This window comes from Felis catus, chromosome A2 (genome assembly GCF_018350175.1).
Source record: "Felis catus isolate Fca126 chromosome A2, F.catus_Fca126_mat1.0, whole genome shotgun sequence".
Classification (NCBI taxonomy): domain Eukaryota; kingdom Metazoa; phylum Chordata; class Mammalia; order Carnivora; family Felidae; genus Felis; species Felis catus.
Window position 1 is genome coordinate 14,824,559 of NC_058369.1, and position 27,210 is coordinate 14,851,768.

The 27,210-nt window shown below is 43.2% G+C and overlaps 1 protein-coding gene across 6 annotated transcripts in view; it reads left to right on the top strand.

The window, feature by feature from the left end:
• Positions 1–26,518, top strand: part of KIF15 (kinesin family member 15) — an 81,983-nt gene extending 55,465 nt beyond the window's left edge. For 3 of the 6 annotated variants that reach the window (XM_045048991.1, XM_045048992.1, XM_045048995.1), the window contains 18 exons: positions 370–477; positions 904–1,009; positions 1,971–2,136; positions 5,149–5,299; positions 5,508–5,593; positions 6,588–6,657; positions 7,047–7,133; positions 7,934–8,038; positions 8,971–9,093; positions 14,054–14,200; positions 15,233–15,334; positions 15,604–15,768; positions 17,506–17,615; positions 20,344–20,416; positions 20,896–20,933; positions 25,093–25,258; positions 25,481–25,612; positions 25,941–26,518. In XM_045048991.1, the coding sequence (XP_044904926.1) occupies positions 370–477; positions 904–1,009; positions 1,971–2,136; positions 5,149–5,299; positions 5,508–5,593; positions 6,588–6,657; positions 7,047–7,133; positions 7,934–8,038; positions 8,971–9,093; positions 14,054–14,200; positions 15,233–15,334; positions 15,604–15,768; positions 17,506–17,615; positions 20,344–20,416; positions 20,896–20,933; positions 25,093–25,258; positions 25,481–25,612; positions 25,941–26,003 (1,998 nt within the window). In that variant the 3' untranslated portion in view covers positions 26,004–26,518. Of the gene's footprint in view, positions 1–369; positions 478–903; positions 1,010–1,970; positions 2,137–5,148; positions 5,300–5,507; positions 5,594–6,587; positions 6,658–7,046; positions 7,134–7,933; positions 8,039–8,970; positions 9,094–14,053; positions 14,201–15,232; positions 15,335–15,603; positions 15,769–17,505; positions 17,616–20,343; positions 20,417–20,895; positions 20,934–20,989; positions 21,017–25,092; positions 25,259–25,480; positions 25,613–25,940 lie in introns of those variants that run through there. The other 3 variants (XM_045048998.1, XM_045048996.1, XR_006591894.1) reach the window with 3 other exon arrangements.
• Positions 26,519–27,210: the final 692 nt, after the last annotated feature.

Below are 27,210 nucleotides of genomic sequence, written 5' to 3' on the forward strand. Positions count from 1 at the left end.
AGTGAGCCAGACTACCCTCAAATTCCAAAAGTTCGCCCTTTCCAAGGCATGGAGGCCATTCTTGTAAAGTCACTCCATGCAGCCTTGGGAAAGATTCTTAGAAGTCTCAAGGTGCTCTAGGATTGATTCCATTGAATCATTTTTCCCCTTTGTGTTTCAAATTATCCGCTTTGATGGACCACAAGTGTAATTCTGAAACATGAGAAGTCATTAGTGTAGTCTTTGGAACTTGTTTTCTGGCTCCAAACTGGCCTTTGATATCTTTGTCTGTGTGAGGTTTTGAATTTTATTCTATTTTGTTTTATTTAGTGGAATGTTTGCGATTTCCACTGAAAAGAATTTTTGACAACTCAAGTTTGTGTGTTGCAGGAACAGATGAGTGCCCTTCAAGTCAAGTTGGATGAGGAAGAGCATAAAAACCTGAAGCTTCAGCAGCACATTGACAAACTGGAACATCATTCTGTACAGACGCGGGAGGTGAGACCCAAGAGCAGGGCCTCAGAAGATGTATGAAACAGATCCTCAAAGGAAGAGCGTTACAAGAAGAACAGGACTTTGCAAAGCCTTTGTCAAGGCTCATTTGGGTTGTATTCTTTATTGTGTTACTTCACACACTGCTCTGATAATGACACACACCGCCTAGGCTGAATTCTAGCTCACTTAGTGGACAGCACAGATAGGGCCCTTGCTCTCGGTTCGGAACAAGGCAGGGTAGATGGCCCAGGTGCTTGCAGTGGCCCTGCCTCTTTGTTGGTCTTCCTCACTGTAGTTCGTGGGAACAGCCGACTTTCTTCTGTCAGACACCTGAAGCTAGATGTTAAAAACAGAAACAAGGTAATGATTTGGAGAGTATCTTAGCATGCCAGTATACCTTTTTCTAATAAATTTATCTTTTTCTCAAAGCTTTTCTCGTCAGAAAGAACTGATTGGACCAGACAGCAGCAAGAGCATCTCTCACAACTGAATGTCCTTGAAAAGCAGCTTCGGGACGCTCAAACTAAGAATGAGTGTAAGTTCGAACGGCTGGGAGCTTTGTGATCTGAATACCGTGACTCAGTATTCCTGACCTCTATGAGTAAATCTTGCCCCTGTGTTTTTGGTTGTTTTGTTTTGTTTTTAATTAGATGACCAGACTTGGGTCTGCAAGGCAGTGGTAAGTAATAGTCTCATATCAGAAAGGGTGCTTTGCTTCAGGACTGGTCATAAACAAGTGATTGAACTGGTTGCTGAACCTTTTAATACTGCTTTGAAAATGAAGTGTCTTGAAATCATAAGATGAATAATATTTTGACAGTGAGAAAATAAAGAATAACTATGTATTTGTATATGTCCATAGAGGTGGGAGTATCATTTGATTCCCAATTTTTTGCAGTTTATTTCTCCTTTCATCAAAGTGTTTGCAGCAGTTTGTAATAAAGCTAAAACAAAAGGTGGCCATTATGTTTTCTTTGATCTAAAGAGTTACTTGATGTCACCTCCAATTGGAGTTTTCTTAGAAGACCAGCAGTGTTTAACCCATTTTGGAATGTTCTGGTGTATCACCAAAGGGTTTTCAATAAGTAAGATTAGGTCACTTAAAATATGTTAAATCTGTTGATTTTTTTCTCCCTTATATTAAAAGTTGCCATACACATGCCTCAGGAGAAAGTGGAATAGTCAAGTGACCTGCAGATCAGGGACAGATGTTAACCCTTTACTTTTTTTGTAGAAATATACCAAAAATCATAAATGAGGAGGAATAAAATAGAAATCTCTGTGCTCCTAGTAGGTACCTACCACTTGGTTGTTCAACATCTTAAGATTGGTCTCTCCAACTTGTTTTTGCTGTTTGTGTGAAAATATCCATCCAACCTCTTTGTCTACTTTGTTAAAAAAAAAAAATGTGTGTGTGTGTGTGTGTGTGTGTGTGTGTGTGTGTGTGTGTGTGTGTAAAGAAACCTGTTGAGAATGTATTTTGTTTTGTTTTTTAGTTTTGAAAAGTGAGGTGCATGACCTGCGAGTAGTTCTTCACTCTGCAGACAAGGAGCTGTCTTCCGTGAGGCTGGAGTATAGTTCGTTCAGAGAGAGTCAGGAGAGAGAGCTGAGTAGCCTCTCTGATCGACACGCGCACACACAGCTCCAGCTGGATAGCGTCAGGTAGAGTTGTTCTGTTATGCTGTCCAGTTGCCTGGTTGGGGCCTGCAGTCCAGGACTGCTCTCCGTGCAAGTGCTATAAACCCAACTCAAACTAGTTAAACAAAAAGGTAAATTACTGGCTCACAATAACGGGGAGGCCTAGAGGTGATTTTGGTTTCAGGGGCAAACTAGACCGAGTCTCAAAAGATACTGTCAGTGCACATTTCTCTCTGTCTCTGTCTCTGTCTCTCTCAGTTCCTGCTCTGCTTCCCTCATTATGTTGCCCTTACTCAGTCCTACTATTGAGAACCTTCCTCTCTGTGACGGGGAACAGATCGCCTCAGACCGCTGCATATTCTCTTAGCGTAATGACCCCTGTGATGAAATCCTCTGTCCCAGAAGGCATGTATCAATCCCAGGGAAAATCTGAATTGGTTTTGCAGGAGTCCTCTGCTTACCTGCGGACCAGTCACTTCCCAGGGGTTTGAGGTGATATAGGCCCAACATAGGTGATGCACCTTTTCCAGAGGGAGAGGTATGCTCTTATTAGAAGAAGGGACAGTACAAGGTAGAACAGATCAGTAGTTGTCACTGTTGTCCACAGTAACTTGTCAGAGGCTGGCAGGAGTCAGTGCTGGTAATCTTGAAATAAAGGAATGACAGATGTAAGGGGTTTGTTTTTACTACTCTTTTCCTTGCCAATTTCAACCTTTTATAAAATCATTTTGTGTTTTGGTTGCCATCGTATGGGTCCTTGGCAATAATTTAATAATGGACATTTGGCACGTGATGCTGTGAGCATGATACACGTTGCAAAGGTTTAAATCTGAAGTTTTTATGTGTTTTCTGCACGAGGAATTCAAATAGAGGAAGAAAATTTGAGATCTGCAGACCGGATTCATCCATAAACATGTTTTTGCTGGATCTTCCCAGTGTGGTTTTAAAAAGTTTAGCATAGGGGCGCCTGGGTGGTTCAGTTGTTGGGCATCTGACTTGGGCTCGGGTCATGATCTCATGGTTTGTGAATTCGGGCTCCGCCTTGGGCTCTGTGCTGACAGCTCGGAGCCTGGAGCCTGCTTCGGATTCTGTGTTTCCCTGTCTCTCTGCCTGCCTCTGTCTGTCTGTCTGTCTCTCTCTCTCTCAAAAATAAACATTTAAAAAAAAAGTTTCGCATTGCATTCTTAAGATTGAGAGCTTTCTTATAAAAATCCATCTTTCAGCATCCCCTGAAATCCCATCCCTGCCCCCCGAATGACTCCTTTCCCGTGAGTTGGTGGGACGATGTCAGCCTCCACTGCCCCTGTTTCCCCAGCACCGAGTTGTCATTTGTCATCCCTGGTGCACTGTTGTTTTTTTCTTACCAGGCATTTGTGGGGTTTTTTTTTGTTGTTGTTGTTTTTAATCTTTATTTATTTTTGAGAGAGAGAGAGAGAGAGCGAGAGAGCGAGCATGAGCAGGGGAGGAATAGAGAGAGAAGGAGACACAGAATCCGAAGCAGGCTGCAGGCTCTGAGCCATCAGCACAGAGCCCCATGCGGGGCTTGAACCCATGAACCGTGAGATCATGACCTGAGCCAAAGTCGGACGCTTAACCGACTGAGCCACCCAGGCGCCCCACCAGGCATTTGTTTTTAACATCTGAATCACTGACCCTGATCTTGGCTGTGTCATAAATGAACTTTGTGTGCGTTTTTTGGAAAGGTCACTCCACTTATCTCGTTGGATTTTAATTTCCTCATGTTTCTAAGTCATTTGAACCAGATCTAAAATATTAAGAATCCACTATATTTGACTGTGTACTTAAATTCTGTCCTAAAAATAGCGAGTACTTCTTTGCTTTTTAAATTTGATACAGTTTTTCTCAGTGTCTCAGGTTTAACTCTCTTGCTCAAACCGAGTGTATCACTCTTTGGGCTGCTTATACTCCATGGCCCCGCAGGTGGTGAGAAGGCCCCTGCGTGAAATAGCCCAATACCGCTATGTGTTCCTTGAATCATTTGGCTGCTTTCCATACACAGTTTGTATCATAAATACACACATCTCTCCTCTGGTCTATTGTCTGTATGCCTCTCTTTAGCAATTGATTTATACCACTTTGGTTTTGTTTTTTGGGTTTTTTTTTGTAAGTTTATTTGTTTTGAGAGAGAGCACACATGAGCAGGGGAAGGGCAGAGAGGGAGAGCGAATCCCAAGCAGGCTCCACGCTCTCAGCACAGAGCCCAATGCAGGGTTCAAACCCACAAACCGACCATGACCTGAGCCGAAATCAAGGGTCGGACGCTTAACCGACTGAGCCACCCAGACACCCCTGTACCGCTTTGTAATGTGCCACTTCTGCTCTGCTTTCAGCAAGTAAAGCAGATGAATCCCTGCCTAATCTGTTTACAAGCTGGGACATCTCTTTTGGATGGTGCAGAGTCAGGTTCATTGTTCACTAGTTCTTGGCCGAGCCCTGGATGTTTGGGCCTGTCACAGCAGGTGCAGCGCAGAACGAGAGGATGAGATCCTGAGAAGCGGGAAACAATAATCACGTGAATTAAGAAATGGTTCTTTCTGAGGGAGTTACTCTCTTGCTCAAACCAAAGCCACGTTTGCCATCTTAAAATCTTCCTAGAATTGAGAGGATGTGTGATGAATGAATAGAGGTGAGGTGTCAACAGAATTAAGTGAACGGCCATTTCCTAGCTTACGTAAGGAAGGGTTAGGTCTGGAACTCCCTAAAATGAATCCACGACTCAAAATTGCCCACGAGTTAAGCATGTCTGGGTGAGACCATGGGAGGCAGAATGAGGAGGTATATGGCTCAAGCTAACATGCCCACCCTGTCTCCTCCGGCCCCGTCACACTGCTCTGTGGTCCATTGTGTGTTACATGTTTGTGCATCGTGGGCATCCCACACACGGTCACGTCAGTCAAGGCTTCTGTAAGTTGGGCACGGTCTGTAGACAGGAGCAGTGGAACTGCCGGCAATTGAATTCGCAGAACTACATTTGATGTTTATATTGACCATTGTAAAAATGTTTTCCTGATAAAGATTAGAAAAGGAAAAGCTTCTTGAGAGCAAAGCCTGCCTACAGGATTCCTATGACAACTTACAAGAAGTAATGAAGTTTGAAATTGACCAACTTTCAAAAAACCTCCAAAACTGCAAAAATGAAAATGAAACTCTGAAATCTGATCTGAATGTAAGTTAAGAAAGGTATTGGTTATTGATGCATTTGTCCTGAATGTGTGATTGTTCCCTGGAGCACAGGGCAAGGCCTGTTTATTGACCTCTTCCTAACTTCTGTACTGGCCCCTCGTGCCTGCCCACATAGAAGGTACTTGATGTGTTTGTTGACTGTGCATTGCTAGTAACAATTTCTTAAAATCTAACATGACATTGTCTTTTAGAATTTGGTGGAGCTTTTTGAGGCAGAAAAAGAACGCAATAACAAATTATTATTACAATTTGAAGAAGATAAAGAAAACAGTTCTAAGTGAGTGCTATTTATCTTTTCCATTAGTTGACTAGAGTATCCTTTACTATCACATTCTTTATCTTGAGTTGTTTGGGTTTTTTTTTATTGCTGATGCCCTGTAAGGTTATTTTTTTAAAACATTCCAAAATGAATATCCCGATTCTTTTGTATAAGAGGCTGTGTAGAGAAACTTAATTTTTCAAAAGCATTCAGGAAGTAGCTACGCTACTTTTGAAACGAATAGCAGTTGATGGTGATCAGAACTCTGGTCCTTCTATAAATAAATCTCGGTATTTTTATAACTGGAAGGTGGGGACTGATTTTTATTTCTGTCTCTACTATTCTTTTTCTAGCTGCTCTGTTTTTCTCTTGGTCCTTTAATACGGAATGCCATTGTCCTTCTTGCCTGTCTCTCCAAGTTCTTTTCCTTGGTGATCTCTGTCAGTCTCTTGGCCTCAGCCAGCAGGATGATCATTACTGTAGCAAGAGGAAGTATTTGTTTATTCAGCAGATACCTGTAGAGTTTTTAGTACGACTCGGCTTCTCTTCTAGGCCTGGGGATACGGAGGTAACTACATCTAGTGGGCATACATCTTAGCTGGGAAACAGTTAACCATTTAGTTGTTCAAACACTAGGTGATATCCAACAAGCCAGGCACTATTCTGGTAAGTGCCAGAACATTTATTTAGAGGTAAGACAGTGAACAAAATATCCCCATCCCCATGAGTTTCACATTCTAGCACAGAGAGATAGGTAATAAACACATGCTTATGTCAGCAAGTCCTGAGTGCTCCAAAGAAAGAGAAACTCGTAGCACAAAGATAGGTTCTCTTTGGTTTGTTGAAGAAACGGGTTCAGATCTTGACTCCTGCTGGAACGCAATGCCTGATGCCAAGCGTGTGCCAAACAAAGTTCCGGTGCCGTTCACGGAATCTCTTCTGTACAAATGCACCCACTTCCTGTTTCCATTGGATGAAGTCATGAGTAAAAAAGATCATTCTTTTCTTTCAGAGAAATATTAGAAGTTCTTGAGGTTGTGCACCAGGAGAAACAGAAAGAAATAGCCAAATGCGAGCAGCAGGTGAGTGATCTGTGCTCTTAATTCTAGCCTTTGAGGTCTGTAACTCCCGGTCCGGTGTCTGGAGAGGTGCATTATGAACAAGGTTTCAGCTCTCAGGTGTCGAAAATAGGTAGTAAAAATAGATGGGCTTTTTGGTTGGTTGTATTATTTTTGAACTCTTGTTTTTCTAACTCCTGGAAGGCTATAATCATACTTTGTTGGTGGCCCCCTGGTGGAGACCCACAGAATCAATGCCGTTTAACCCAGTTTCTCCTTTCCAAGTGTTACCTGATGAGCACCACACAATATGAAAAGGAGAGTTCACCTTCTTTTTTTTTCCCCCCTATATGTGTATGTGGTTGGCTTTGGAATTTAATTCTTTTTCTAAAAATAGTTATTTTTCCCCATAGATGGCAAAAGTACAGAAACTGGAAGAGAGTTTATATGCTACCGAAAAAGTAATTCGTTCTCTGGAAAAGTCTAGAGATGCTGACAAGGTTGGTAGAGGTTGAAGCTGAATCCCTCTTTATTTTCTTCATAAGTGAGGCTTTAATGTTCCCGTCCCCTGCCCTCAGGGTGCCTGGTAGCTGGCATTCCTGTAGACACTTAGGCCTTGTTTGTCTTCCAAGGTTGGCAGAGAAGGGGATCTTCTATTATTATTATTATTATTATTATTAATTCTCCATGTAACTTCAAGAGGAAACTGTTCTACTTCTGATGGCACTGTTTCTATTTTTATTATTTTTTTATAGTTTTTTTTTATTTTGGGGTGGGGGGAGAGGGAGAGGGAGAGAGAGAATCTTAAGCATGCTTGATCCCAGTAACCGTGAGATCATGACATGAGCTGCAATCAAGAGACGGATGCTTAACCGACTGAGCCACCCAGGTGGCCCGCTGGTGGCACTGTTTCTAAAACCCATCCTGCCTCTCTCTTTACTAGGCTGCTGTTAGTGTGAGCCTTTCTGGTTGACTCTGAGTCCCATGATACAAACTGTCAGATTTCTGGTGTGTTGTCTTTAATTAGGATAGTAAATGAAATATGCATGTCCAAGTATAAAATTAGGTATAAATTTCTTATATGCCTACCTATAACTCATTCAGAAAAACCAAAGCAAATGATTAAATCAAATAGAGTAAGGCCATTAATATACAAACTGATAATAATATAATGTGACGTATTTTGCTAAAACAAAATGGACTTCTGTTGTCTTTCGGAGAGGTAAACTGTTGTTTACCTCAGTAATGGTCTCCTCCTTAATGTCATTGGGTGTGAAGACATTGTTTCTCTCCTCATCAGGAAGTTGTAGCTGACCTCATGAGCCAGATCCAGGAGCTGAGAACATCGGTGTGTGAAAAAACAGAAACCATAGACACCCTGAAGCAAGAACTGAAGGACATTGGTGTAAGTTCTGTAACCGACAAGATACATTTGAGCACTCCCCAGATTCTTCAAGAGTTTGACAAATGCTACACCAGAGCAAAAGGATTGCTGTGGTCAAATCGGTTTGGAAATCCTAGTCAAAGCCTCAACAGGTTTCTGGATTCGCAGAACTTACAGAGCTTTTAATATGCTGACCCCTGTGAGGCGGTGCCCGCTGCCGCCCTGCTCTGATCGTCCTGGCCTGGGTTCAGTGCTCTGTGTGCACCGATTGGGAATTGCTGATCAGAAGCAGGCCGGTTGTAATCTGTGATAGTTAAGGGTATGTGGTGTTCCTTCGTTGCTTTGAGGAAAAACAATGACACATTTTGGTTAAGTTCAGAGACATTCCTTGTATAGCGAGTGAGTTTTTCCATTATTGGACTTTCTGGTTTCCTCAAGTAAGTATTTTCTACGAGTAACTACTTTCCCCCTCACGCGCGCACATATCTAAGTTGAATGTTGGTGCTTCCTCCTCACCTCGGGTCAAGGTGAAGTTTTTTGCCCACGTTGGTCATTCCTCTGCTACAAAGGGAGGTTGCTGTTCTCACGTTTGTTGCTGAAGGCAGTTTCTTGATAAAGGTGTGATAATAATTAATATGGGGCGCCCAGCTGGCTCAGTCGGTGAAGAGTGCGACTCTTGGTCTCTGGGTCGGGAGTTTGAGCCCCATTGTTAGGGGCAGAGATGACCAAAAAACAGTAAGAAAACCCGAGTGGTTTTTCACCGCTCCCTGTGGGACTTTTTGACTTCTCTTCACCATTCACGCACTTATTCTTCCATTCGTTTGTCCAATAAGTAGTTATTGAACTATTTGTGTTAGTCTCATCATCACCTCGGAGCTCAGACTCCTTCTTGTTATTTTAGTGAAAAAGTAAGCACAGGAAAGCAGACAGCTCTTACAACTTTCTTTCTGCAGTGCAAACACAGCTCTGCTTTGGCTGACAAGGAAGAGAGCAAAGTGTTGATTAAGAAACAGGAAGTGGAGATTCTGGACCTGAAAGAAGCCCTTAGACTGAGAATACTCTCTGAGGACATAGAGGTACATGTTAACACATCCTGACTCTTTTTTGCCTTTTTCCTTGTCAATGTTTGTATGTGTATGTGTGTGTGGAGGTTATTAATGAAGAAATAGAGGGCTTTTTAAAGGGACAAGTCATAATTAGAGCCATTTTCCCATAGGGTAGTTAGGCCAGTAATAGATAACACTAAAATTGTTATACTTTATCCAGTTGATATGCATTCATTTGTGCTAACACCTGGTGTTGCATCCACCTGAAACAGAATGCTACGGGCACCAGTGACAGTCACAACAAAGTTTATTACAATGAGAGGCAAGGCCGACCAACCGGGACCAACACTCTTCATAAGAGTGCGGCCTCGAACAGCTGGGGTACAGAGTTTTTATAACCGATCACGTCGTTTTATCATCACCTGGGAACAGAACAAAGAAACAGGTTCCAGATGAGTTAGAAACAGTTGCCAGATGAGTTAGAAACAGTTGCCTAATGAGGTGTTTACTTTAGACTTTCTGCCTCGAAGTTGCAACCAGTGGATCTCCTTGACCCTGCCTCTGATGCTCTTTTCTTTGGACTTTTGTTTCCTTAATTGGTGAATTGAAGCCTAATTTACAAGGGTATGAGGCGTAGTTTACAAGAGCAAAGCAAGGCTGTTATCTCTTAACCTTCAGTGTCAACACAAAGCTGTTATTTTTCAAGCTAAGCTTTAGCCCTACACTACAATTTAACCCTTACGCTGGTAAGTTCCTGTAACTGACCCTCTTCCCAAAGGGGAGCAGATTGGCCACTGCGTTTACTTGGTGGAGTGGTAGCAGCAGGGAGCAAAGAAAGATCTGGTTAACAGGTTAACCAGCTGAGGTAGGTTTTAGCTAAAGTGGGTTTTAATTTTTCGTTGTTGGTGTAAATGTGTCTATTTTTAAATGAAGTAGTACTGGGACGCCTGGGCGGCTCAGTCAGTAGAGCGGCCAACTCTCCATCTTGGCTCAGGTCATGATCCCAGGGTGGTGAGGTTGAGCCCCGAGTCAGGCTCTGCGTTGGGCGTGGAACCTGCTTAAGATTCTCTCTCCCTCTTTCTCTGTCCCTCCCCTCCACGTGTGCTCGCTCGCGCTCTCTCTCTCTCTCTCTCTCTCTCTCTCAATAAGTAAGTAAATAAACAAGCAAGCAGTACTGTCACATCGTTCAAAATTCAAATTACATAAAGCAGTAGATATTCTGTCATGTATCCTTCCAGAGATTTTTTTTTTTTTAGTAAATGTTTATTTTTGAGACAGCAAGTGTGAATGGGGGAGGGAGAGGTAGGGGGACAGGGGATCTGAAGCAGGCTCTGCGCTCACAGCAGAGAACCCGATGTGGGGCTCGAACCCGTGAATCATGAGATCATGACCTGAGCCGAAGTTGGCCGCTTAACCAACTGACCCACCCAGATGCCCTACTTCCAGACACATTTTAGGCAAATCCCATATACATTTAGTTTTCTTTTTCTCACACAAATGGTAACCCACCATATATACTACTCTGTGGTTGCTTTAGAAGTAAAGCTTTCTTGCTAAACTATGCTATCCATGAAAGAAACAACAAATATTTATTGACCCCACCTACCATTTGTCCTTGCCTGGAAGAATGATTGAAACACTGTTACTTACGTCAAAATATGCTATCTACTTTAAGAGTTAAATGTATCTTGATCTAACAAAGGATCTGGGAGCACAGGAAAGGGAGGAGGGGAGTGACTGTGCCAAAATCGCAGAGCACTTCCCAAAGGAGATAGTATTTGTACAAGGCTTCGCTAGGGAGGGGGCTGTGGGTGGTGGTGGGGCCTGTCCGGCTGTGGGGGGAGAGCTGAGGTGGAGATGGATGGAGTCTGTGTCACGGAGCGTCTCCAAGAGTGTCGGCTGCATAGACTTCAAGCCCAGGCCAAAGGCGAAAAGGCCAGAGCCCAGAAGTGGTGGTGGGAATGTTGGCAAGCTAGAACTGAGCAGTGCTTTAGAAGTTCAGCAGGCAGTTGTGGGGTCCGCAGGACGTGTGCCGTGGCAACAGCAAGCAGAGTGGGTGCCGAGGGCTCTAGCCACAGTGACCGAAGGCGGTTCCTTGTACGTCTGAGGTGGAGAAATAGCGGCCTGGGGAAAGTTGGTGAAACACACGGTGTGTGCGCTAGTTTTGAGCTTTAGAACCTGTGGGGATAGATCTCCAAGGCAGATTTACCCAGGAGTCTGTATTTCTAGCCTCCTGTATGCCAGAAAGGACTCGAAGCTGACACACCTGCAGTGCAAGGAGATGAAAATAGACAAGGACGGTCCAGGCCGCAGGAGCACAAGACAAGAGTAATAAGCTGTTAGGGCACAGGCTGCGGAGCTGGCTGCTATGGAGTCTGAGTCCTGGCTGTGTGTCGCTGTGAAAGTTACACTTGTCTCTGCCTCATTCGTCACGTCTCTGGAGCAGAGATAACACTGCCGCCTAGTGCCTAAGAGGAGGTGAAATGAGGTGACACATGGAAAGGGCTTAGGAACTGACTGGCAGCTTGTGAGTTGCTCAGTCCGTGGGAGCTGGCAGTATTTTTAGGAGGTGAGTTGGAAAGTTTGCACACAGTGTCAACTGTACTTCAATTAAAAAAAAAAAAAGAAATTTAGGGGTGCCTGGGTGGCTCAGTCAGTTAAGCATCTGACTCTTGATCTTGGCTCAGGTCATGATCTCACAGTTTGTGAGATCGAGCCCCACGTTGGGCTCCACGCTAACAGTGCAGAGCCTGCTTCAAATTCTCTCTCTCCTTCTCTTTCTCTGTCCGTCCCCCCACTCCTCTCAAAATAAATAAATAAACATTAAAAAAAAAGAAAGTGGAAAGTAGCACACAAACGTCACACCCTAAGGTCTTGTACAAGTATAAAATGGGGACTAAATCTTCATTTCCACACTGCCTGTTGCCCAAGTGTGGAGGGAAGCCTGGCTGTTTGAGTGGGAGTGGCTACTGATGGGAGCTCAGTACAATTCACCTCCAGGCTCTTCCTTACTCCCTTTGTCTCCTGTCTTTCTTGTTCTTCTCTTAAAAAATGTGTGACAGTGCATATTGAAGTATCTTAGATTCGAGGGGAATCATCCCACAGTCACTTCACGTTCCCCCTTTTACTAATCACCTGGCTTCCTCAGCTAAAGTATTTACAACTGATGACAAAGGGGTCCTTGCCTTAATCCATAGAAGAGCTTTTAGGTCAGAATACTCAAGAAAGGACAGACACACCCTGGTGGTGAATGGATACAGGAAGGTGCATGAGCAGCTCCCCCAGGAAGAAGATAGTGGCCTAGAAACCTTGCTAAAAGAAATGCAAAATTAAGCACAAAGCTACCGTTTGATCTTACAGCTAGTAAATATTAAGATATGCAGAGAAGGGTGATTACTGACACTTGTGATGAAGTTTAAGTTCAGCCTTTGGGGAGGTGGTCTAGTAATACACAGCCTTAATTTTTTTGCATATGCTTCGAGTTTGCACTTTTTAGAAATTAGCCTAAAGAAATAATCCAGTAGGGAGGCGCCTGGGTGACTCAGTTGGTTAAGCATCTGGCTTCTGCTCAGGTCACGATCTCACGGTTCATGAGTTCGAGCCCCATGCCAGGCTCTGTGCTGACAGCTCAGAGCCTGGAACCTGCTTCGGATTCTGTGTCTCCCTCTCTCTCTGCTCCTCCCCTGCTCACACTCTCTCTCTCTCTCTTTCTCTCTCTCTCAAATATAAATAAATGTTAAAAAATAATTTTTAAAAAAGAAAGAATCTAGGTATGAGAATATAATGCATATGATAGTGAAAAATTCAAATCAGCCAAAGTATTCAGTGATGGGCTAAATTGTGGTGCATACTTAAGATGAACTCAAGCCCGCCCAATGAAAAATGATGTGATAAAAGAATATGTGGAAAAGTGTTTGTGATACATCAAGTATGTGTGTGTGCGTGCATGTATGCCTGACGTATTACAAACATTTTCCACATACTTCTATATCATACCATTTATATATGTACGTACATTTTTTAGGTGATACACATGTTAATATATATCACATATACCTGTTATATGCAATATTATACATGTTAACATATTTATAGTGATATAAATATGTATACGTACATATATACATGCACATTTGGAAAGTTAGAGTAAGCAGACTCTGCTCTAACTTGATAGGGATTACATGCTGTGTACACAGGAATTATGTGTGCAACCCACAGGACTTCCAATTCTCTCTGCCACTTTCCATCAAGCGACTCCTCTGAAACTCTGATGGCCTATGACAATGTATCACTACCTGGTGACTGCCCAGCCCCTCCCCAACTGGCTGAGGGGTACCCATCTTTATAGCTATTTACCTTCCAATGTATAAAGGACTAGAGTCAGTTGGTCAGACAGCAGGTAAGCTAGGGACCTGTTTCTGGAGTCCTCATACGGAAAGAGCGATCAATCAGCTTTGAGATCCTGGGGGGTCAGAGGAAATGTTCAGTGTTAAGCGAAAGGGGTGGAATGCACTGAAACCCCAATTGGGATACTTGTATGAATTTCGTGTAATGTTTCTCTTTAGACCTGTTCTTAAATGGGGTAACTGGGTGGCTCAGTCAGGTAAGCGTCCGACTTTGGCTCAGGTCATGATCTCACTGCTCACGGGTTCGAGCCCCACGTCGGGCTCTGTGCTGACAGCTCAGAGCCTGGAGCCTGCTTTGGATTCTGTGTCTCCCTCTCTCTCTGTCCTTCTCCCTCTTGTACTGTCTCTCTTTGTCTCTCAAAAAATGAGTAAATGTTATAAATAAATAAATACATAAATAAATAAATAATATTAACTGCTTGTTTGCTTTGGACTGGATTAGCACATAAGCAAAAAAAAAAGTTAAAAGTTCTTATTTAAGACTTTTTAACCTTTTGCAATTTGCACATACTAGTGATTTGCAAATCCTTAGTGGAGTATACAATTATGAAAGCAATCTTTCTTTGCGGGGATCATCCCGACAGAGGGATATGCTCTGCGAGGACCTGGCTCATGCCACCGAGCAACTGAACAAGCTCACCGAGGCCTCGAAGAAGCACTCAGAGCTGCTGCAGTCTGCCCAGGAGGAGATGGCCAAGAAGGAGGCCCTGATCCAAGAACTTCAGCACGAGGTGAGGTCCAGTGCCGCGGCTCATTCTCTCTGTATACAGCAAGGTGGGCCAACAGGGCACTTAGGTGGTCAGGCTGCGCTGCGGGCTCTGAACAACTTGGTGGCTCACGTGTGTTCCGACTTGCTCGGCTGCCTCTCTGCCCACCCTCGGCCCCCTGGCAACGTGCCAGCAAGTTCTAACCTCTGGGGCAAGGTTATGGCTGACTTGTATCCTCCTCTTGGCTGCTGTTTTACATTTTATTTTCCTCAAACGACCCTTTGATTACCAGCGAAGCTTTAAAAAGTTGTTTTTAGGAGCACCCGGGTGGCTCTGTCAGTTAAGCGTCCGACTCTTGATTTTGGTTCGGGTCATGATCTCACGAGTGTTAGATTGAGCTCCGCATCGGATTCCGTGCTGAGTGTGGAGCCTGCTTCAGATTCTCCCTCTCCCTCTCTCTCTGCCCTTCCTCCGCTCATGCTGTCTTTTCCTCTCAAAATAAGTAAACATTAAAAATGTTTTTTTTTAAATTTTTTTTCAACATTTTTATTTATTTTTGGGACAGAGAGAGACAGAGCATGAACGGGGGAGGGGTAGAGAGAGAGGGAGACACAGAATCGGAAACAGGCTCCAGGCTCCGAGCCATCAGCCCAGAGCCTGACACGGGGCTCGAACTCACGGACCGCAAGATCGTGACCTGGCTGAAGTCGGACGCTTAACCGACTGCGCCACCCAGGCGCCCCCATTAAAAATGTTTTTTAAAAAAAGTGTAAATAAGTCTGTGGGAGAGAGGGAGAGAGGGAGAGGGGAGGGTTGTAGCAGCAACCAGCGTTTACGGACGTGAACGGCAGCCGCAGGGTCGACAGCTACGGACTGTGAGCATTGCTGTGGTTTGGGTTGGTTTTAACACCTTACTGCTTTTCAAGCAGTATTTAATGAAAGCCTGAGAAAATAATGTGAAAAGTCTGTATCCTCACACCTTGGGAAATTTGTCTGTTCTAACCGGGCCATGTGCCCAGTTCTAACTTGCCACCTTCATCTGTTCGATTTTCTCAGCTAAACCAGAAGAAAGAGGAAGTAGAACAGAAAAAGAATGAATATAACTTCAAAATGAGACAGCTCGAACACGTAATGGATTCTGCTGCCGAGCATCCCCAGGTACCTGTGCTCTGGGGACATGGAACGGTTTCGTGAGGGATTGCAAGTGTGGACATTACTAAGACTGTAGCTTTGTGTTTTTATAGAAAGAGATTTTTGCCAGTACCTTTTCTGCTCTTTACTTGATAAAAAGGTACTGGTGTTTTATTTGTTTCACCTGCACAGGAATTAGAATGACAGGCTGAATAGCTAAGTGTTTTCATTTGAAATGAAATCTTTATAAAATATCACTTAATCAGGTGTTTGGATGGAATTTAATTTTATTTTAGAGCCCTAGAACACCACCTCACTTTCAAACACACTTGGCAAAACTCCTAGAAACCCAAGAACAAGAGATAGAAGACGGAAGAGCGTCTAAGGTTTCTTTGCAACACCTTGTCACAAAGCTAAACGAAGACCGAGAAGTCAAAAATGCTGAAATCCTCAGAATGAAGGTAACTGGATCATCTTTTTCAAAAAAAATCTTTTAAAATAAACAGTATCCAAAATCAACGAAAGAAACAGTATCTTTCATGGTTACTGAGGGTACAGAATTCAACAGGCACAGAACTAAATAAAGGGCAGGCAGAAAAGCCTTCCTCTCCCCGCCGACTGCAGACTACCTGGCTGACGGTCCCTGGAGGCTCTCACAGTAGCCCCATTTCCATATAACCAAGTCTGCAGCCGTCATCTCCCTGTTTCTACGATGGTGTCAAACACAGGCTGTGCCAGCTGCTCTGATCACAGTGCTGCCTGACTTACATCCTTGCCAGTTTCATAGCTAAATACGCTGTCTTGCTACAGTTATAAATTTGTATTTTTCTCATTAAGAATAAGATGGAGGGGCACCTGGGTGGCTCAGTTGGTTGAGCGTCCGACTTCAGCTCAGGTCATGATCTCACAGTCCGTGAGTTCAAGCCGCACGTCGGGCTCTGTGCTCACAGCTGGGAGCCTGGAGCCTGCTTTGGACTCTGCGTCTCTCTCTCTCTCTGACCCTCCCCTGTTCATGCTCTGTCTCTCTCTGTCTCAAAAATAAATAAACATTAAAAAAAACTTAAAAAGAAAAAAGAGTAAGACGGAGCACGTTTTGTTTCTCTGACCTATATCCTTCGTCCGTCTTGCTATCATTGGACTTTCCCTTAACAATTTGTAGGCATTCTCTGTATATTCTAGAGATTCACTTTTGTCTCAGGTAGTTAATAATCTTCTCTTGTTTGCCATTCCTTTAAACTTCTGTTTTACTTTTTTTTTACTCAGGGACTTGGGGTTATGGTGATTGTGCACAGGGAGAGTGTGTTTCGAGGAGTATCGAGTAGAGGGAGGTGTGTGGTGTGGAGGTGTGGACGGGTGTGGGTGGAGTAGATAGGATGCTTCACAGATCACATTTAGGCTGTGAGGCCTTGGCGCTGGAGCGAGGTTTTGTTCAGGAACAGAATTAGCTTCCTGTAACCAAGTGATGTGAAGTATGCAAAGACAGTCTCTCAAGCTTCGTTCCTCGTGGAGGGGATCACTCCTTGCCTTTTTAATTAGGGCAGCTCTCAATCTGCTGAGGAATGTGGCTGTTACCCAGATTGGCATGCTTTTAGTACTCAGAGGAAATTGGGTCAGCTTAAAAGAAATCGGACAATGGACAAGGAGAAGTAAATGGAAAAGGACACCCCTTGCAGACAAGCATTTATTTCTTCTGGATGGTTATGCCCGTGATTTTCAAATTAGAGCTCACTTGGGGATTTTGAGTGATGGCTGTGGCACATCAGTTGCACACTGTGTACAACATGGTTCCATCCATTATGCTGTGCTCACCGCAAGTGTAGTTACCACCTGTCACCATGCAACGTTTTTACAGTATTACTGACTCTATTCCCTATATCAGTTTTGTTTTTAATTAGAATTTATTAAATAGAATCAAATAGAGCGTTTATCAAAGTATGGACTTTTGGCCGTCATTTTTCATAAAGGCATTTTAATGAATTGTGTGCTATTGATAAGAGACTATGTTTAACACCCAGTGGGTATGAAAATCCCCAAAAGCTTGTCGTGGTCTACTTGTTATCCAGTGACACCCAGTGCAGTGTTCTTTGCATAGGAAGGGGCTAAAAAGATGAATATGTGTCTCATTTGCGGCCTTGGGGAGCCAAATAACACCTACTACAATGTGTCTTCTAAAAAGACACGATTTGCTGTCTTCTTAGGAGCAGTTGTGTGAAATGGAAAACCTCCGCCTGGAAGCTGAGCAGCTAAGAGAAAGGAACTGGCTCCTGCAAAGTCAGCTGGATGATCTTGAAAGGGAACAGCACAAGAGGTGAGAAAGAGCCACCAGAACTCTGTGGGCTAAATCTTGGCCTGCCCGTGTACAGTTAGTTAGAAAGCGGTTGAAATTGGTTTCACGGCATGCGCAGCGTTCACCCCCAGTCCAGGGGGTGCTCTGTCGGTTGCTTTGGAGTCAGGTCTGATGAGGGGGTCGCTTTTTTGAGTGGGAGAATAGGCCTTCATGGTATCACCTACTCTGTTAACCTTCGCATTGTTGTAGAGCTATTGAAAGGAATTTGAAACCTGTGAAAAATTTGAACCAAACTGTCTACTTCTATTTTAAGAAAAGGGGGTTGGGGTGGGGAAGCAACAGAGAAGGTTCAAGAGGGCCAGCAGAAAAAGGGAGGATTTCCTACCAGTTTCTTTGGCTCCATGACTCATGGTCCAGGGAATGCTCCTGCGCAGGAAGGAGCTTTACTGAGGAGCGTTCCCTTGGGTTTGGGTACCTCTGTGCAGGTGGTTTGCCTTTAGCCGAGGCGCTTTCTAGTTGTATTTGCTAGTGACAGGGCAGTATGTCCCAGGCAGCTAGGCTTTGTCCTGTCGCTGACACTTGAAAGTCCTGTGACTTTGGGCACAGTTTTTGACTTCTAGTGACTTAGTTTCCTTAGCCATCAAATGAGGAAAATGATAGCTCTCTCACAAGGTGTTTTAAACACCAAAAATAACATGTATAAAGTGCCGGTTACAGTGGTTGGCAGAAGGGAGTCAGCCAATAAATGGCAGATATTAGGTATACAAGGCGGAATTAGGATCCTGCCCTTCTGTGAACGTTTCCGAGTGAGGGCTTAGAGATGAGGGTGACCAGGAAAATCGTATAGCAGGTTGAAGTGAAGCAGAGAGAGGTCTCCATTTGGGATGAAGGCCCTTACTGAATTCAGCTTCCCAGATTAGGGGTGCCTGCTGTTCCTGCTGCTGCCAGCAGGTCTCGGGCAGACACTCTCCCCTCCTGCAGTTCCCCTTCCCTGCCCGGAAGTGGGCCTGAGATGCTCTGTCCGCAACCTAACGAAGACAACAGATACTGGAAGACGGTAGTGGTGGCTGTGCTGACAGTCCTTTCCTAAATGCTTCAGGTTTCAGTGAGCGTCGGACATGCTCATTTTAGTAGCGCCCCTCCCGGGGATTTCACTTCCCTTTCCAGGTGATTCCAATGCAGGTCGTCCGCAGCCTGGCCACGTGCTCCCCACCAACCCCCCCCCCCCCGCCCCCAATAAAGAAGAACATTGTACTTGGTACATTGTCTTTTATCAAGAGCTAGTTTGAGCATGGAAGATAGAATGTTCCTAGCCCATTTATAAAATCACAGGTAAAAAAATACTTTATTTCGGGGCGCCTGGGTGGCTCAGTCGGTTAAGCCTCAACTTCGGCTCAGGTCACAATCTCGCAGTTTGTGAGTTTGAGCCCCACGTCGGGCTCTGTGCTAACAGCTCAGAGCCTGGAGCCTGCTTCAGATTCTGTGTCTCCTCCTATTTCTGCCCCTCACATGCTCATGCTCTGTCTCTCTCTGTCTCTCAAATAAATAAATGTTAAAAAAAATTAAAAAAAAAAAAAAACACCTTTATTTCATAGCCACATGTCCCTTATGAGGAGCCATACAGAACCTCCTTCCTGAAAGATTAGAGTGGGAGAAAACTGTGACTCTGGGGTCGGATCCAGCCCACAGCGCGTTTGGTAAAGACAGTTTTATTGGATCCCAGTCACGCTGTTTCATTTCAATACTGCTGTGGCTCCTTTTGCATTACAGCAGCCACGTGGAATAGTTGTGTCAGAGACCCCACAGCTCCCAAAGCCTAGAACATTTTGTCTGGCCCCGGACAGGAAAAAGTTTACTGTTAGAGTAGAGCATAGAAAACACTTCCCTAATGCTTCCGGGCGTTTTCCTCACTGAGGTCTTATTACCATTTCTGTCTAGGCTGCCAGATTCATTAAATGAAAGAAACTACTGGAGCTTCTGCTTTCTTTCAAGAAACGATCTTTTCCTCATCAGTGAGAAATATTTCTAGAGGAGCCTGTGGCATTCAGGCAGCTTCTCCTTGGGGGATGTCCCCCTGGTCCAGGAGCTGCCCGCAGACACTCAATTTATGATCCTGCCCTGGTCAGGCTTACAGGGAATGAACTCACATTAGTCAAATTCACATGATACTGATGCATCGTCCAGAATGTCATTTTCTTTATATAGAGGAGCATTCCTTTTCCGTCCAGAGATTTATGTCTGGTGCTCAGGGAATCCCCTTCCTGGTGTCAGCATACATGGGACGCCAGAGTGTCATCAGAAAATTGCCAGCTGACCATGAAATCCAAGCAGATGGAGTGTTGGGGCTCCATGTGCCAGGCCGGCCCAAGGTACCCTCCCCATACCCAGAGATGCCCCCTCCCAGCTGATCACCAGGCTTCTGGGCCACCCATCTCTCAGCCCCTTTTGCTCACATTTGAGCCTCATAAGATACCATTCTGGGCTAAATTTCTACTTGACTTTCAGCCAAGCCTTGATTAGATTCCCTGCTCTGTTCACCTCATTTTTTATGAGGGGCATCCTGAATTCATGGGAGGTGCCTGATTTCATCCCCATATATCAGTCACATTGTGAACTGTGCTAACTTGGCCTAATCACCAGAGTTAGCTTTTTGTTGCAGAATTTGGCATTGCTGCATACAATAGATATGACATTGCTACTCGAATATGCTTAACAGTGTTTCCCCTTCCTCCCTTTCTCATCTATGCAGCCAACAGAATAATCCAGGTCATCAACAACTGAAGAATGAACAAGAAGAAATGATCAAAGAAAGACTTGCTAAGGTACAATTTTTTTTTTTTTTTTTTTACGTAATAGTTGTTTTTCTTGTCCAAGAAATGCTTTTATACTTAGGATTTGTGGTTATATGTTTTTTAGAAACCATTTTTACTTTTGCAACTTGTTTTTTCTGTATTCCCACTGTTCAGATTGATACTTACCATCAGTTTTTAGACATCACTGATAATCGAGAGCGAATTTGTCTTCATGCGTTTCCACAGTTAGTCTGCTGCTCGGTTGTCTGCACACAGTTTTGCATTTAGAATAGAAGGAAGTTTTGGGCATCTTTGTGAGGCCTCCCAGGGCACAGTTCATGAAGTCTTAGAGACATGTACTCCCTTTATGGGTGCGCAGTTGGGATATTAGAAAAAGGTGTTGGTTTAATTTCATTATCATGAGGGACATGGACTGCTTACTTTCAGTCTTTTTCTTGGCAACAGTAAAAACTTAAGCCATCTTTTTTTTTTTTTTTATCTTATTACAGAATAAATTAGTTGAAGAGATGCTGAAAATGAAAGCAGAGTAAGTGCACTTGTTCATAATTGAAGTTCTTGTTGGTCTTCTCTTTCTTCTCTCAGGGAGGAAATACTTCCTGTATCCACAAGGTAGGTGACTTCTTGCCTTCTGCAGTAGTATGTGGACACGACACAGCAGGTGTTTTCCTAAACACCACTGGCTCATGGGGCTCCTCACGTGAAGCCATTCCAAACAAATTCTTAAGGAAGTAAGTGTCACGAAAGGCTTAGTTTCTCTTGAGTAGTTGATGAATCTTCTCCTCGTGGATGGTGAGAACAGTATAACTGACCCGGTTACTCTTTCACGCCATCTGGTTTCCTCTGATTTAAAACCTTGAGGCCCGGGGCGCCTGGGTGGCTCAGTTGGTTAAGCTACCGACTTGGGCTCAGGTCATGATCTCACAGTCCCTGAGTTCGAGCCCCGCACTAGGCTCTGTGGTGACAGCTCGGAGCCTGGAGCCTGTTTCAGATTCTGTGTCTCCCTCTCTGACCCTCGCCCGTTCATGCTCTGTCTCTTTCTCTGTCTCAAAAATAAATAAACATTAAAAAAAAATTTTTTTTTTTAATAAATAAATAAATAAATGTCCGACTTCAGGTCATGATCTCGTGGTTCGTGGGTTTGAGCCCCACGTTGGGCTCTGTGCTGACAGCTCAGAGCCTGGAGCCTGCTTTGGATTCTGTGTCTCCCTCTCTCTCTGCCCCTCCCCTACTCTCTCTCACTTGCTCGCTCTCGAAAATGAATAAACATTAAAAAAAATTATTTTTTAAATTAAAAAATAAAACCTTGAGGCCCCCTGAGACCCACAGATCAATACTCTTGATTTCTTCTTGTCTTGACTTTGGGTCTCTTTACATGTGTTCTGTAAACAGGAATTTTAGTTTATTCATACAGTTTTCATATTTATGTAATCTTATAAACTGCCTCATTCTTTTTTTTTTTCTTAGTTATTTTGTCGGGGGAGAGTGCAAGCAAGGGAGGGGCAGAGAGAGGGGGACAGAGGATCCAAAGTGGACTCTGCACTGACAGGCTGACAGCAGTGAGCCTGATGTGGGGCTTGAACTCACAAACTACAAGATCATGACCTGAGCTGAGTCGGACGCTCAACCGACTGAGCCACCCAGGGGCCCCATAAATTGCTTCATGTTTTTGATGAACAAGATATACTGTATTTTCTGTCAAGTTCAAAATAAGTATACTGGTTGGTATTAAATAAAATGGTAAAACATTAGAAAGATAGTGTACCCTGAATAGATATTCATCTGGAACAGAGGTCCTCAAACATTTTCAGTTGTTGTATATACCTCTTAAGAGATTTTTGGAACACCATATACCCTCTTGCACATTTTTGAGTTGATTTCATTGAAATCATTGAAATTTTTCATTGAAAGGATGGAAGTTCCCTCATACTGAAAATAGTGCCATTTAGGAATAAAGATCTCGGCATGAGGATGGCCAAGCGGTCTAAGGCACCAGCCTCAAGCTCCTGCTTCTCCTGGTCAGCGCTTCTGGTCTCCACCTGGAGGTGTGGGCTCGAATCCCACTTCTGACCTGTCTCCATTTTTGTTCCAGCCATTGTCCTATCAAAAGTCTCACCTTGAACTGGCCATAGAAATAAAGCTCAGGTGGTGTTCTTTTAAAAGTATCCAACTGACTTGCTACTTTCTATCCATTTAGCAACACAGGAATAAATCCCCGAACTTAAAATTGTACATTGTTCCTTTTCCTTTCAGACTGAGTTTCCGTTCCCTACCTACACAGAATTATATCCTAATTTAACATATTGTTTGGAAAATTTTTTGTACCCTTGGCAACAAAAATATTTATATAAGTGGGAAATAATTTGTAAGTGTTTTTTTATTCATATGGGTCTAGTGCTGTCTTTTTTCCAGATTGAGTATTCATTACAATTATTACTCACAGTGTCCTAAATTTATTATAAGTTTTTATAAATAATTAGTATACCTGGTAAAATTTCACTGGAAATGCATATCCCAGTGCATTTTATTTTAGTGCTCTTGCTTCAATGAGCTCCTTTTTCTGTTATACTTAATTCTGGAATGAGACCATATTCAGTATCAATTCTATTCCTACTTTCTGTTTTTACAACTATATGTGCTGAGAAATCTTATTCATATAGTAAGTAAATGACAACAGAAGAAATTTTGTTAGAATCCTGTCATACAATTAATTATTTGAGCTCCAAGTTGGTACATCAAAGATTATATAATCTGTCATCAAAAATTCTTTTCAGTGATCAGCTGACAAAAACTAGCTATCTTGTGAAAGATTTGTTACCCAGTCATCTGTTTTAGAGCATCAAAGAGTGTAGATGTGGAACAGAGCTCGTTTCACACTTGGATCATACATACAGTTCAGGGACTGGCTCCCAGACAGTTTGTTGTAGAGCTAGGATAGAAATACTGATCACTTACAGGATCTATGAGAATCCAGCTGTATAGTGTGTAGAATTGCGGCTATTTTAGAAATAATGCCCATTTTAGACCTTCTAGCAAAAAGAATAAAAGCTGTGTAAGTTGGCACGTGATTTATTTCATAATCTAGTGGCCAAGAGTCTCGAGTGATACATTGTCTCTAGAAGATACTGTGTGCGAGAGAAGCACGCACTAGAAAATGGCACACCCGGTTTTATCGGTCCCAACCCACAGCAGTGATTTTTACCATAATGTTATTATCTATTTGTGTATGTGAGGCTCCTTTAAAAAGCTATAAGGAAACCAATTCCCAGCTAACAGTGGTGTAGGCACGAGATGTTTAATTTCATACCACAAGCAGTCTGGAGGTGCATTGACTCAATAATGCCATCAGGGACCCATACCCTTACCATTCTTTTGCTTTTGGCACCCTTGCTTGTGGCCTCTTTGCCACGAGATGGCTGCCATAGCCCCAGATGTCATAAACAAGAGGCTCCCGGCTTATGGTGAGATGGGTTCAAAAAGGCTTTCTTTTGTCGGGGGAAAACCTCCTAGTAGCTCCCAAGAATCAGACTATGCTTCATGGACAGAATTAACACTTCCAGCAAGCTGAGGAAACCAGTACCTGGCAGTGGGGTGGAGAGATCCATGCTTAGTTTACTTTTTTTTACCAACCCTTGGGAACTCGGTGTGCTTCTCCTTTTTTTTTTTTTCTCCTTTTTCCCCACGTAAAGTGAGTTCTTATAAGCAAGGAAGTAAGGGAATGGCCCTTGGGTGAGCAGCAGGGTCTGCCGATGCCTCAGAACCTTTTCATCAAACTGGAGCAAAATACACAAGACAAATGGAGAACAGCTCCAAGTGACCTGGGGGAAAGGTCCGTGCCCTCCGCCCCCTGCTATTCTTCTGAGGTTTCATGGAGTGTAGTCTAAAAACACTGCTCCTGAAATTAGTTGGCCTTAAGTGGTATATTAAATTCTGAGTATTATGTCATTAAAGAATCCTTCTATTCCATATGCATATTTGTTTCTTTTGGGAAGCCTCTAGGATTCACACAATTTTATTAAAACAGTGAAATTCTATAGAACTCCATGATAACTTTGTTCCTCATGTTCCTTTTCAAAAGTGTATAAATTCTAAATAGCACATCCTTGAAGAAATGACTAAGGTCCCATGGTCTGAGAACCAGTTTTTGGAATCAGAAATGATTAAGATAGGGGCGCCTAGGTGGCTCAGTCAGTTAAGCGTCCGACTTCAGCTTGGTCATGATCTCCAGTTCGTGAGTTCGAGCCCTGTGTTGGGCTCTGTGCTGACAGCTCAGATTCTGTGTCTCCCTGTCTCTCTGCCCCTTCGCTGCTCGTGCTCTGTCTCTCAAAAATGCATAAACATTAAAAAAAAATGATTAATATATGGAGCCTTGAATAAATGATGCAGACCGTCATAATACTTAAATTACATTTGCTCCAGATGGGCTGAATCCAAAAGTTTACCTTTTAAATTTTCATTATTTAAGAAATAGTTTGAGGAGTTTTCCAAAATGAAAGTCTTTGGTAAAGTAACAACAACAAAGCCTATCTGCAGCCCTCGCTATCTCCCTAGGCTGTCAGTAGGGGAGGGCTGAATAATTTGTGACGCTTTCAAATCAAAATTCTGGGCTTGGGTGAAAAATGTCTAATTTGAATACTGTTGTAATTATGTTCCTTTGGAATACCACAAAGTGATATTTGTTGCTACAGCCTAGAGGAAGTCCAGAGTGCCCTTCAGAACAAAGAAATGGACTGCCTTAGAATGGCTGAGGAAGTTGAACGGACCAGAACTTTGGAATCCAAAGCATTCCAAGAAAAGGAACAACTGAGATCAAAGCTGGAAGAGTTGTACGAAGAAAAGGAGAGAATATTCCAGGTGCATTTGTGCGTTGGTTTTTCGCATATAGTTAGGACACGTGTAGGACCACACGTCCTGTGGTTCAGAGCCACTGTAGCACACGTGGAGATGTCTGGTCAGGAAACCTGGGAACCCGGGCCCTCTAACGCCCTGTGCTCTTGGAAGGCATGAAATAATGTTGTTGTAAGAGAAAAATTAAGAGCGGTTCATTTTCCCCTCCCTGGATTGATCTGCCTGCAGGAGATGGAAATGTTAAGGAAGCAGGTGGAGAGTCTTGCTGAGGAAAATGGAAAGTTGGTAGGTCACCAGAACCTCCATCAGAAGATTCAGTACGTGGTGCGGCTGAAGAAGGAGAATGTCCGGCTCGCCGAGGTAAGCTCTGGGAATGATTCTAAGGAGACTCAGTCGGGTTTTAGAATGAGTGTGTAATTAAAGTTTAATCATTGAATCACTTAACTGTTTTTTGGGGGGGCACTTAGAATTAAAAAAAAGAAAAAATCAGTCATCGTCATTTCCAAGCATCACTCAATCCGTTATCAGACTCTTACACATCAGCTTCTTGTTTGACATTTAGTAGTTTACGAATTGAAAATTGTCATCTTAATTTGACATATAAACTTAATGCAAAGCATATCTTCCTGTAAGCCTTAGAGCCTGAATTTTTTTCTTCTTTTCCTTTTTTAAAAAATGTGTTCCCTAGGAGACTGAAAAGTTGCGTGCTGAAAATGTATTTTTAAAAGAAAAGAAAAGAAATGAATCGTAAGGATCTTGGTCAACTACGTAGGCATCACCTCTTGGGAGGCTTTCTTCTTGCAAAAGTAAGACCTACACTTGTGCATTTAACAGAGCCGAATTAAGAGCATGATTCCTGCGTGTGGGGCAGCAGGGCTGACATTCAAGTTCTGCATCCACACACACCCTGTGGCAGTGGGCTTAGAAGTTACCACCCCATTTCAGAGCTTTAAATCGACTGTAAATACTGGGAAAACCTTTTGCCTTTTTAAAATAAAAACCTGTAGCCAAGGTTTGCAGTGGGTGTTGGCCAGGTCATTTCTTCCTTAGATGCTATCATACTCTCCTCGGAGGCCTGTAGCAGAAGCTCTAACAATATGTGGTGGTTTCAGGACTTGCCATGAGGTTCATGTTCGTGTAGCATGTGTGAAAGGCAAACTTGTTTAATATAGGTTATTTTGTATTCCTACTTTATTCTCATGAGCATTTTTTTTATGACTGTAAATATGGCCAGTTTTCAAAATGTAATAAAATCCCTTAAACACAGTTTCGTAAAGTGATTTACATTGTTCACTTCGGAAAGCTGAATTAAAGGCTTGTTCGTTCAACTTGTACTTAATGAGCGTCCGTCTTCCGCCTGGCACTGGTTGTCAGTGAACACAGCAAACAAAGCCTGCTGTCCCCCAGGAGCTTCTGTGTGTTAGCACTTCATTCCTTTTTGTTGTGAATATCTCATTGAAAGGATAGGCCACATTGTATTTACTCACCATTTGATGAACATCTGAGCCGTTGGCAGTTTGGGGCTACCCTGAATAATGTGGCTATAAATATTTGTATAGAAGTCTGGGTGGTGACTTACGTTTCCTATTTGTTGAGTAGACACCTAGGAGTGGAATTGCCGCTAAGTTTGTGTTTAGCTTTTTAAGACGCCAGTTTACTTTTCCAGATGTGCTATTTGGTTGCACCATCTATGTTCCCACCAGCAGGGCGTTCAGTTTCTCCATGTCTTCAACCCTTGTTCTGGTCAGGTTTCTTACTGTAGCCATCCCGGTGGGGTGCAGTGGCTCATCATGTAAACGTTCTCCTAATGACTAATGATACTAAGCATTTGTTACATAGAACACGGTACTCAGCAATAAAAAAGAGGCAAACTGACAAATGCCACAACATAAGGAACCTCAAAAAGTTAAAGAAGACAAACCCAAAAGATCGAATACTGTATGATTCCATTTATGGGA